This window comes from Panthera onca, chromosome D2 (genome assembly GCF_046562875.1).
Source record: "Panthera onca isolate mPanOnc1 chromosome D2, mPanOnc1 haplotype 2, whole genome shotgun sequence".
Lineage (NCBI taxonomy): Eukaryota > Metazoa > Chordata > Mammalia > Carnivora > Felidae > Panthera > Panthera onca.
Window position 1 is genome coordinate 58205555 of NC_138349.1, and position 12922 is coordinate 58218476.

The 12922-nt window shown below is 36.9% G+C and overlaps 1 protein-coding gene across 6 annotated transcripts in view; it reads left to right on the top strand.

The window, feature by feature from the left end:
* Positions 1-12564, top strand: part of RUFY2 (RUN and FYVE domain containing 2) — a 48706-nt gene extending 36142 nt beyond the window's left edge. For all 6 annotated transcript variants that reach the window (XM_060642588.3, XM_060642592.3, XM_060642586.3 and 3 more), the window contains 3 exons: positions 4773-4821; positions 10103-10180; positions 10272-12564. In XM_060642588.3, coding sequence (XP_060498571.1) covers positions 4773-4821; positions 10103-10180; positions 10272-10415 — 271 coding nt within the window. In that variant the 3' untranslated portion in view covers positions 10416-12564. The remainder of the gene's footprint in view (positions 1-4772; positions 4822-10102; positions 10181-10271) is intronic.
* Positions 12565-12922: the final 358 nt, after the last annotated feature.

Consider the following 12922-nt stretch of genomic DNA (forward strand, 5'->3'; position numbering starts at 1 on the left):
AAAACAGATTAGAATAGTAAAATGGGAATAACTTTTCACCCATCTCCCATGCAGTGCTAAAGACTGTGGAGTTGTAAACTCATGATCATTTGAATGTTCAGATAGCTGAATTCATCACTTTTTTTCTTTTGAAGATTTTATTTTTAAGTAATCTCTACACTCAATGTGGGGTTTGAACCTATAACCCTGAGATCAACAGTTGTGTGCTCTACTGACTGAGCCAGCCAGGCGCCCCTGAATTCACTTTTTTCCCCCCTTTTTCCTTTAGACTGGTTCATTGTTTCTCAAATTTTATTTTGCATGAATATTACTGCTCAAAGTTGGATATACTCAACAATCTATACTGAACTTTATGGGCTATTTAAGGAATTTTCAAGAGTTATTTTGACTAGGTTTTTTTGCATGTACGGACTGCATGTCTAACCCCTGTGTAAACTACTGTATGCATGTTCTTCTGAAGTTTGTGGGGTTTTTTTTTTTTTTTGTCTTTTTAGGAATATATTAGACGTTTTTCTGTATCAGTACATACTGATATTCCATAGGATGGATGTGCTATAATTGAAACTGTTTCTAATTTTTTTCTTTTATAAATGATACTGCTGTGAACATCCTTGTATGTGCATGTTGATATCTTGATATACTTAAAAAAATTTTTTTAATGTTTATTTATTTTTGAGAGAGACAGAGACAGAATGCGAGTGGGTTAGGGGCAGAGAGAGAGGGAGACACAGAGTCTGAAGCGGGGCTTCAAGTCACAAACTGTGAGATCATGACCTGAGCCGAAGTCAGACGTTCAACTGACAGAGTCACCCAGGCACCCCGATATACTTTAATGAGGATATCTGAAGAGTAATTTCCTAGAGGTGATTGCTGCCCCAGAAAGAATGTGCTTTAAAAAATTCTGGTCATAACAAAACATCCTCCATCCAGTAGTAGGAGAGAATGCCTGTTTTTGCCGCTCTGACAGTTGAAATTCTTGTTTTAATTTGTGTTTCTTTAACCATAAGCAAGGTTGAGCATCTATATTTATTTATTTTTTAAGTAATCTCTATTGCCAATATGGGGCTTGAACCCATGACCCTGAGATCAAGAGTCATATGCTCCACCGACTGAAGCAGCCAGGTGCCCCTGAGTATCTGTATGCATTTGTATTGCATTTGTATTTATAGTTTATTGCCTATTCATATCTTTTGCATATTTTTTGGTTGACTTGCTCATTTTTTTCTTATGGGATTTTAAAAGTTGTACACGGTGTACATCTTTTTTTTTTTTTTACCAGTTTGTCTTTTGTCCTTTTACTTCATTTATGATACATTTTTTTCTCATTAATCTTCAGATTTTTGTGGCGCAGATTTATTACTTTTCCTCTACTGTTTCTGGGACCATAGTTCATAAGACATGGGTAGGGCCCATTTTGAGTCAGAACTTATTTTATCTTTCTCAACTGTTGTCCTCTGAGTGGCGAGAATAATTTATCGGGGCTGGATGAGGTGCAGTGGCCCCTGTGAGTTTCCCTGTACCAGTTTATCTGTGAAATGCCTGTTCTCTTCATCCTCCTACTCCTGTGATTAGAAGCTATCAGATTGAAATTAAGTAAAAACCGATTCCTCCCTGGTACACAGGGTGATGAGTATTTGTTACAAAATTTGTTGATGAGGGAGGGACTGAGGTTGGAACAGTACTTTATAATCTTTGCTTCTATTTCACCAGAAGCCTTTAGGCTATATATAGACCATTTGAGTATTATTTAAAATGGGGAGTGGGAGGAGAAAGGTCATTTGGAATAATAGGAACCAAATTTAATTTTGTTAAAAGGTAAAAGTTATATTTCAGGAAGAATAGTTTTTATTTATTTTAAGTTTATTTGAGAGACAACATGAGTGGGGGAGGGGCAGAGAGAGAGAGAGAGAGAGAGAGAGAGAGAAAGAGAGAGAATTTCTCCCAAGCAGGATCCATGCTGCCATCGCAGAGCCTGACATGGGGTTCGAACTCATGAACCCATGAGATCATGACCTAAGGCAAAACCAAGAGTTGGATGCTTAACTGACTGAGCTACCCAGGCGCCCCTGGAAAGAATAGTTTTTAAACTTAACATTCAATCATTTTCTAATTATGATTAAACTTAAAAATTAGTATTCATTAGTATTCATCTACCATTTACCAGCTTTGTGATTTAGGGTTATTTAACCCCTTTAAGCCCACTTCTACATTTGTAAATTGGAGAGCTGTAAAATCCCCAAAGGGTTCTTTTTCTAATTAACTGAGAATAAATATGTGAAAGCAGCTAGCACAGTGCCTTTGCTTATCACAACTGGAGTATCATTTTCTTGTCAGATGAGGTTGGATGGGAAAATTACTCTCTAGTGCTCACTTTCTGAACCTATGATTTTAAATGTAAATGATTAATTTTAACTAGAAAAATACTTTCACTAATGAAATATTTACTCCTATTGGCTTCTTATTGAAGGATTCTTTAAAAAAATTTTTGATAGATTTTGAAAGGTTTTAAATGTCCTGAGTGAATTATAGTTGTAGAGAGACTAATTTGAGGGTTGAACAAAATGAAGATAAACTTCATATTTGAAGAAAACGTGGAGCATGAAATGTCAGGGTGGAGTATACAAGGAAGAGAATGTAAACTAATATATCTGTGTTATAATGGCTGAGTTTAAAATAAATGAAGGGTCACCTGAGTGGCTTGGTTGAGCGTCTGACTTCAGCTCAGGTCATGATCTCACAGCTTGTGAGTTCAAGCCACGCATCAGGCTCTGTGCTGACAGCTCGGAGCCTGGAGCCTGCCTCAGATTCTGTGCCTTCCTCTCTCTCTGCCCCAACCCACTCGCATTCTGTCTCTGTCTCTCTCAAAAATAAACATTAAAAAAAATTTTTTTTAAAATACATGAAGGGTGATAGCTAACTTTCCCTTTAACCTCACCAAGGCCTACATTCCAACAACAAGAATTTTTAGTTTAAGAAAAGAAAATTTCCAGGACTCTTCCAAATGTAGTATTCTGTAAATGATATTCTTTCCACGTAAACAAACTTACAGATTTGTTTTCTTTCCTCACAAGCAGAGGTTTTGGGATTATCAGAGGCTTGTGGAATTTATGGATGTTTTCCTCTAGTATCGTAATCGTGTCATAATCGATTGTGTCACATTTGTTACAGTCTCCTATCTGATTTTGGCCCTTCTCTGTGCTGTCTTCATGCCATGGTCAAATATATTTCACACACTTTAAATTCTTGTTCCTAAATGAAAGCTAATTAAAATGTATAATATAGACATCTGTTTCCTCCCTGTCCAGGACAAAGAGGACATGTTCTTGTACATTGCTTTTATTGGAACTGTAACTGATACTCCTTTCTTCGGGATACTTTGGCAGTTCGTATCAGAGGGGGACAATCTTTACGGTGTCTCTCTCTATATATAGTCCATATCTGTGAACGAAGGCATTCATAACGATTTATGCAGTGAATGCCATTAAGCTGCTTTCATTCCATATTCAATTTTTCTGTGTAGCACAGTTGCTGTTTTGGCCATGATTCCCATCAGCATTAATTTTGTTCAGGCACATTTTGTAGATGTGAACTCAGCCAAGAAAATTTTAGTATTGTGTTTGTACTTTTAAGCTGTGTAATTTTACATTGATTATTCCCATTGTAAAAGTGTGAACTGGGTAAAAAACATTTTTGTTTTTATGTGTTGAACAAAGCATTTGTAGTATGAAGCAAGTTCCTAATGTTCTACCTCAGGAGCAGAGATGTTAGTTCATGGACCTTTTGATTCAGTAATTTCATTTATAAGTTATCCTGAGAAAAATAATAAAATATTTTGGTCATTCCAATTTTAATGAACAATTTTTGTGGCAAAGAATTTGAAACAAGTTGAAAGTTCAACAGTAGATAATTATATAAACTACTTTATATTTTTCATTGTTTACGACGTAACCACTTAAGATAATGATGTGGCAGATACTTAATAACAGTCAGCTCTCAGCCTTTCAGGATATATTATTACCTGAAAAGAGCTGTTTATGGAAAATTATATAACTGATGGTTCCATTTAAAATATGTACATACTCATCTCCTCAACATGTAGATTATTGTCTCTTGGTGGTGGGATCACAGATAATTACTACTGTTTGTAATCTGCATGTTCATTAACATGTGTTTTCAAAAGGTGAAAAGTATCACAACTCTATTTTCCTTAATATTTCTATTCTTATCATTCTTTTGCACCTGGTAGAGAAACAGTGTGCGTAATGGTTAGCATGTGGGCTCCAGCTTTATGGAGACCAGGGTTTGAATCCTGCCTTGCGCAGTTACTACCTCTGTGACCTCTTACGGGGGTGAAACCTCATTAGGCTTCACCTTATTGATCTTTATTGTTGTTGTTGTTTTTAATTGATCTTTAAAATAGGGTTTTGTTTTTTTTTTTAAGATTAAATGAGTATATGCATGTGAAATTTATAGCAAGGTGTCGGGCACACATAAGCCTACAATAAATGATAGCTTTTATTAATATTGTCATAACCACATGAAAATGCCAATATTCTTCTGTTAAAGCAATTTTTAAATTTAAAAAGGACATTTTTGCTTTAGGAAATTTAGAAAACACAGGAAAACAAAATATAATTCTAGTCAAAGATGATTAGAATCATGTATGTACAACTTTGTATTCTTTGAAAACCCAATACCTTAATAATGAATTGCTGGATGTTCTATATTTAATGTATTTACTGAAATATGGATCTATTTTATAATCTTTTTAGATCAAAACTTAAAATAGAAGATATAAAAGAAGCCAACAAAGCACTGCAGGTGAGTAGGAAGTGTCTTCCTCAAGTAGGGAAGTATAGATATATGTGACAGTCTCCAACAGAAGGTAAAAAAAGTCCTGTATGAATCTAAGGTATTGTAATCGAGTCCCGCGATGTATAGAGGCAGAAGAACTAAACAGGGAGCTGGGACGATGGGGATCCAGCTCCTCCCTATTATTCCTCTAGAATTAATAATCATGTTGGAAATGACCTTGGAAATAATTTTATCTACTCTCCTACAAAGCACGGCATGACAAAGTGAAACAGTCTTTGACTTTGAGCTCGAGTTCCTATCCTGGTCTGTTACTTATCAGGTTTTGACCTTCAACAAGTCATACCTTTATGGAGTCTGTTTTCTCTTCTGAAATGGCTGGTGAAATGGCCTTATGATTTTGCACGGCTTTGCTTTGAATATTGAGGTTAATATGTGTGAAAAGTGATTAGTACAGTCTATCAGTATATGATTCTGAATGTGTCTGGATACAGGAATCCCTTCTACAACACAGGAGAAAAATGGTCTCTCTGTGAGTACTTCAGTGAGATTGCCTCCTACCACATAGCTTCCCATTTTTTTAATTATTGTTTTTTTTAATGTTTATTTACTATTGAGAGACAGAGACAGAGAGAGACGAGCCTGAGCAGGGGAGGGGCAGAGAGAGGGGAGACACAGAATCTGAAGCAGGCCCCAGGCTCTGAGCTGTCAGCACAGAGCCCGACACAGGGCTTGAACCCACAAACCGCGAGATCGTGACCTGAGCCGAAGTCGGATACTTAACCAACTGAGCCACCCAAGAGCCTCATAGCTTCCCGTTTTTAAAAAGTTATTTATTTTAGGAGCCCTTGGGTGGCTCAGTTGATTGTTTGACTTGTGATTTCAGCTCAGGTCATGATGTCATGGTTTGTGAGTTTGAATCCCATGTTGGGCTCTGTGCTGACAACGTGGAGCCTGCTTGGGATTCTCTCTCTCCCTCTGTCCCTCCCCTGTGCATGCTTTCTCTTGTTCTCTCTCTCAAAACAAAATAATACACTTAAAAAAAATTAAGTAATCCCTACACCCAGTGTGGGGCCTGAAGTCACAACCACAAGGTCAAGAGTTGCACGCTCCTCTGACTGAGCCAGCCATGTGCCTCCATTTTGTTTTTTATCAAAAAACATGAAAATGTTACATGTAAATTATTTAAAAGGTAAATTAGTGCTAGGAGGACTTAAAAAAAAAAAAAATAGTAGCAGTCTCTTGTTCTTCACCCCCTTATCCCTTATCCACTCTAGCTCCTGCCACCTGAAGGGAGCTACTCTGAATTCTCTTGGTTATTTCTTCTGGCACTTATCCCCCTATTTCTAAATAATATGCAATATAATTCACTCATTTATTTAAGACCTATTTTAGATATATATTATTATTTATTTCTTTGAGAGAGAGACAGACAGACAAAGAGAATATCCCCAGCAGGCTCCACGCTGTCAGCACAGAGCCCAAAGCGGGGCTTGAAAACGAACCATGAGATCATGACCTGAGCAGAAACCAAGAGTCAGGTGCTTAACCAACTGAGACACCCAGGCGCCCCTATTTTAGACCTGTCTATTGCCTGGTTAACATGGTAGATGAGGAGCATTTGCTCACTCTCACCTTGGTCTGTTTGCTCTTCATCGTCCTCCCAATATAATGAAGTAAAAGTTTCTGTGGAATTCATTTACTGGATATGCTTTATTATGGCTATTGAAATATTCTTTGTTGGGCCATGTGGTATATATTGTGACTATATTTTCTTTCTTGAACTACTTTTTTCCTCTGGAGTTAATAATTGCCTTAAAAGTTTTGTTGTATTTGAACATCAGAGTTTGCTCATACCTTTAAACACCTCTATAATATGCTTGATAAAAGTTTTCCACATGGTAAAATGAATCAGGTAATTATTTAATTTTTTTTTTCCTTGGAGTCCTCCCTCCTGGAGTTCTTTGCTCTCCTGCTCCAGTCTGGTCTGGTTAGCCCTGTCTTGACATTTTCCTTTTCTTCCATTCTCAGAATTCCTTTTACCCTTCTTGAATGTTAGAGCTCCTGTTACCTGAACCCCTTAACTTCTTTCTTGGTTTACTCCCTTGTTTGGGACAATGCATTCTTTGATAGCTTCCTGGAAAATGTTGAATGAAGGTCAATGTTTTAAGAATTTGTGCATCTGCATAGATGCCTTTTATTTTGCTCTCACATTTTTTTGGACGAGTATGGGTGTCTGCCCAACTGTCATTATTTAAACTCTGTAAAATTTTTTTCATTATGACACATACCGTGTATATAACTGTATTCATACAACTTAAAAACGATGGCATACTCTGTGACTTAGTTTATAGGGAGATTACATTCTCCTCTTTACAGTAGCAATTCTCTATTTTGTGTTAACCACTGTTGTTTTTCTTTATAGTTTTATCATTCTTGTCTATCTTTATAAAATATCTAGATTTTTGTTTTTGTATACATATGAAAATGGATTTATTTATATGTGACTTAATTTTTCTTGTCCTTGCTATTGACCTGTTGATTGGGTCTGGGAGGGCTGTCCTCCAGTTTCTTACATTCTGGATATTATCTGCCATTTCATAGTAGCAAACTTGTTCCTCTGTCCTCTTATTGCTGTAAACTGGAAGTTAAACCTAAAAGGCTTGGTTAGATTCTGGTGCAGACTTCTCTGAGAATTTTTATCCCTGCTACCATATTTTTAATATTCAGCAGGCCTTATTTACTCATTTTTCCTTTTAAAATTAGCAATCTGCATTTTATCTCTGATGATATTCATTATAGTTTCTTTAAAGTTTTCTTTTGCTACTGCCATTCTGTCTTCGGAATTCCCTTCTTGGGTTTGTTTCTTTGGCTGAAGTACGTCCTGCCTGTCATTCCTTAAATGTTGGAATATCCTCCCATCTCAATAAAGGCACAAAAAATCTTGGAAGTCCTGTGTGTGTTGGCCGGGCGGATGAGAGTGGGTTGTTACAGACCGGTAAGCCTCACCATTGAGAAATCTGTTAACTCACAAACTGTTGGCCATCCTCTCCAAATTATGTTAATATCTATAGGACTTTTCTCTGGGGCAATTGAGTTTCTCCAGAGAAGGATCCTCTAATATCCTGTCTTGGGGGTGTAAGTTGGGCAGCTGACATTTTGGAATTGGACAGAGAATAATGGCCATGTTTACAGAATGATAGCTTCTAGTTTTGGCTCTGCTTGAAAACTGCTGTTTCCTTGAGGAGGCAACTTCAGCTCTCTGGACAAGTTTTCACATTTGTAAAATGGGAATGGAGTTGCTAATCTCTGAGGTCCCTTCCAGCTGATGCACAAGGCTTGCCCTGCAGTGTACACATACAGCCTTTCTATTTGGGAGACAGGCAGGGTGAATTCAGTCAGATTAAAATAAGATTGGAAGGCCAAGCTCTGATGTCAGAAAGATTAATTCTGAACCTAATGATGCTGCTTTGAAACCTGCTTCACATCAGGCTTGCCATCCCTTAAGGTATAGCTGGGCAGGAAGCAAATCTGCTTCCACTAGGTGACTTTTGGACATTTGGGAAGTCACTTTCCTTTTTAATGGCATTCATCAAGTTGCATTGGATTATTATTTTAAATGTTTTCTTTTTTATTTTTGAGAGAGAGCATGAGTGGGGAAGGGGCAGAGAGAGAGAGGGAGACACAGAATCCAAAGCAGGCTCTAGGCTCCAAGCTGTCAGCAAAGAGCCTGATGCTGAGCTCAAACCCACGAACCACGAGATCATGACCTGAGCTGAAGTCGGATGCTTATCTCATCTTGCTTTAAAAAAAAATTCTACAATTCAAATCATTTTAAAAAAATTTTTAAATATTTATTTTTGAGACAAAGCACAAGTAGGGGAGGGGCAGAGAAAGAGACACACACAGCATCCAGAGCAGGCTCCAGGCTCTGAGCTGTCAGCTGTAGTCAACACGGACTAGAACTCACGGACCGTGAGATCATGACCTGAGCCAAAGTCGGACGCTCAACCGACTGAACCACCCAGGTGCCCCCAAGTCATTTGATTCTTTACTGGTATTTGATAGTAGCTCTCCAGGTTTTTTTCTTTTCTCTAGCTTACTTTAAGAATATATAACATATACATGTAATACATATGCAAAATATGTATTAACTGTTAATTCGTAATGCTTCTGGTCAACAGGTTTTTAAATGTAGTTAAACTTTGGGGGGTTCCAGTTACACGTGGATTTTTTGCCTCTGTGGTGGATCGGCACCTCTAACCCCCAATTTGTTCAAGGATCTGCTTGGTTCTTTGGCATTGTGCCTTAGTCTGGGCTATTTTAAAAAGGAACATGTGGTGAGATTAATCAGAAGCACTCAAGTATCTTCTCATTATAAAGCTGGCATCATCTAACAAAGTTGCTTTTGTAGGGAAAAAATGTTCTTAGCCAGGGTCTTGGATGGGTTAAGAATGGGTCAATTTAGAAATTTCAGGTGTCAAGTTAACTCTCACCGGTTAAAGACTACTTACATACATATTCTACTTATCTACACAGTAGCTATTAAATTTGTTATATAACTTAAGGGAAATTAAGTCATATAAAACAATGTAAGGTGGTATCTAAAATGACAACTTCAAACGTGATTTCCAAATTCTCTTCAAATTTAAGGACTTACGGTGGTATATGGTATACATTATGCCAAACTCATGCATTTCATAGTGAAAATGTATCCTTATTGTTGGACTAGATAATGTCCAAGGTTTTTTCTTTTTTTTTTTTTCATGTTAGTTTTGAGAGAGGGAGAGACAGAGTGCAAGCTGGGGAGGGGCAGAGAGAGAAAGGGAGACAAAGAATCCGAAGCAGGCTCCAGGCTCCGAGCTGTCCGCACAGAGCCCGACACGGGGCTCGAACTCACAAACCGTGAGATCATGACCTGAGCCAAAGTCAGATGCTTAACTGACTGAGCCACCCAGCCAGGCGCCCCGGTTTTTTCTTTCTTAAAGTGAACTCCCATCAATAGATTTAAAAACAAAAATCATGGAAATGTCCACATACAGTTGTACAGAGAAGTTAACCCAGTTTCAATATTTAACAATATATTGCCAATCTTGTTTTATTTATATTCAACCCCTACCCCTTCTTCCTTATCCAGATTATTTTGAAGCAAATCCCATACTTGTTTATCTCTCCAACTATTTCCGTATTTCTATATATTCCTACAAGAGGTTCTTGGTTGAAAATGTTTTCACATGTAATTTTTATTGTTAACACTTTGAGCATTAATATGCACACTTCTTCCTACTAGGGACTGGTTTGGTTGAAAGACAAAGAAGCAACACATTGTAAACTTTGTGAAAAGGAATTCTCGCTCTCCAAGAGAAAGGTAAGGGAGATAGATAGGAAGTGAATCCAAAAGCTTTGGTGCAAACATGTCTTCTAATTTTATTCATTCTTTGATTTTTTCCATTTAATAGCACCACTGTAGAAACTGTGGGGAAATTTTCTGTAATGCTTGCTCTGACAATGAACTGCCGTTGCCTTCTTCACCAAAGCCAGTACGGGTTTGTGATTCCTGTCACGCATTGCTGATCCAGAGATGCTCATCTAACTTGCCATAAAACTCCAGAACTAAGTCCTTACGTATGAAAGTACCTACAATGGATGGTTAATGTATGAACCTGCATACGCTGTGTTTAGACAGTCCTTCTTAAGCAGCTTTCAGATGGTATTGGTTATCAGTTTTATCTTCCACACATTCATGGGAATTAGAAGCTATAGAATAGCTCATTGTTATTCAAGAACTTTCAACAGGGCATGCTTTAAAATAACTTTAGCTTAATTCCTCATTAACTTTTAACGCCATTTAAATCATGTAACTTTTAACGCCACTTAAAAGGCCAGATAACAAAGTTCACACACACACACACACACACACACACACACACACACACACTTGCCTTATTTTGTAAAGGCCTTCTGTAAGGGTGCAGATTAATTCTCCAGATTGTCAAATTGGCATTTGATGATGCCTGTAGTTTTAATGCACTTTAAAGCTTCACAGTTCTCAGAGAAAGATCAGAAATACATTGGACTTTTTGCAAGTATTAATATTCCAACTCAAGACTTTTCCTTAGCTTGCAAAGATTTCAACCTTAACTTTGTCCTTTCTGCCCTACTTCATTTGCCCGTCTTGCATTAGAAAAGGCCAGTACTTTATCCTATAGAATTTCCTTTTGGTCATCCTCTAATCATTAATGTATTTATTAGTACTTCTCAGATACAGTGGTTTAAAGAGGTATTATTTATTTTACCTCAATTTTTTCCTTTGAAAGGAAGTTAAAACGTATCCTCCTTTACCTTTCTTTTTACCAAAAAAAGAAAAAAGTTCTTACAGATCTTTCCATACGCTATACCTGCTAACACTGCTAGTTTTTTCAGGGAGGGCTCATACTTCTTTCAAAAGAAAAATCTGTCCCCAGAAAAAAGGTTTATTAATAGTAAGGGATTACAAGCTCCTGATTGGTTCTCCTCTGAGCATTAAAGGAGAAACCTAAAATAGCTAAACTTTGCCTTTGATAGGACTTGGGTAATTAACTTTATTAGATTTCCATTCTAGTGACTTTTAGGAAGCATTACATCATAGTGATCCACTACTGCAGTTATAAACACAGTGAACTCTTCACCATATAATGAGAACCTCCAAGGCAGGATTCTTTCTGGAACAGATGATCTGGTCTCAGCCCTGCCATGACACATGAACTATGTCAAGCATGAAAGATTCAGTGAACACTAATCCCCTTATACTGCTTGTAGCATACCAAGAATATGTAAAGTTACCCTTGTATAAGTAATCTTTGAATAGCATCACCACTTGGGAGACCCCTCTTAGGTATTTTTAGCCATGCACTTTAAGTCTATGAATCTTTCACACAGATAGGAATTAATCCTAGGAATATTATAGAGAATTAATCATGACCACTTCCCTCCTACTTAAAACGGTTACTACTCTGCAGGATCATTTCCTCAGAATATATGTATTTTCACTTGGGTTTAAAACATGAATTTTCTAAATTGCCAAAGTACGAAACCAGTATTTTACTCGCATTTTCTCCATATCCAGTTAGCTTTTGAGGTCTTCAGTTAGAACTGTTGTACAGATTTTTAGGTGGTCTTTCTTGAATGTCGACAGAAATATTGTCAAGAGATGAATTATATTCTTGAACTGTTTTGTATTGATGGGATGAATTAACATTTTTATGATTACTAAAAATGAGAATAAGCAAATATGAAATTTCAAATACTAGGTGTTTTATTACTGTGCTTACTAGAACAAACTTTTGAATGTGATTTTGCTTAAATTCCAAGGCTTGGTTTCATTCAACAGACCATGATTTTCAGTCCCCTTTAAATTCATTATTCAAAACTCCCATTATCCCCATTGATTTGGGCTTTTTGTATGCAAGCCTTTGGGACAGCAATACAACTTGCTTCATTTAATTTGGGCTCTTATTTAAAAACTATTTACTAAATTTTGGACTTTGTTATAAAACTTAATTTGTATTGTGAATCTACACTTTCTATTTGTCAAGATTTGCCCTCATAGAAACTATGAATCTCACAAACCATTCCGTCTAGCCAGTACTACAGTAATGCTATGGTGGTGCCAAGGAATTGTAATTCTTACTCTGTGCTGTTTTAAAACAAAATGTGAATTTTATAAACCAAATAAAAGATATGAAAAATTGCCCTTTGAAAGGCTAACTTGCATTTATGACTATAACTTTTGATTTTAATAGGGTAGTCCTGGGAAAAAAGCCCATAGGATCTCTAAAGGGTTAAGTGGTATGAGCCTAATACTTAAACGGATAATTAAGGGAGGAGTACAAGCATTAAACAAGTCACTGCTCCATTTAAGCTAACACAGCTTCCTTCTCTAACAGCAGAAATCACTCCTTAGGAGTCACTTTGTCCAGTGTTCACGTAGATACGGCACCTTCTACCAATATGATTTACAATCAGTAACCGACACAAAGCATTCTAGGACAGACCACACTATTATCTCCCATGTTGATATTTATTACATTAATAACATTTCTAGCAAAAACAAGTAACAAGGTCAATAACT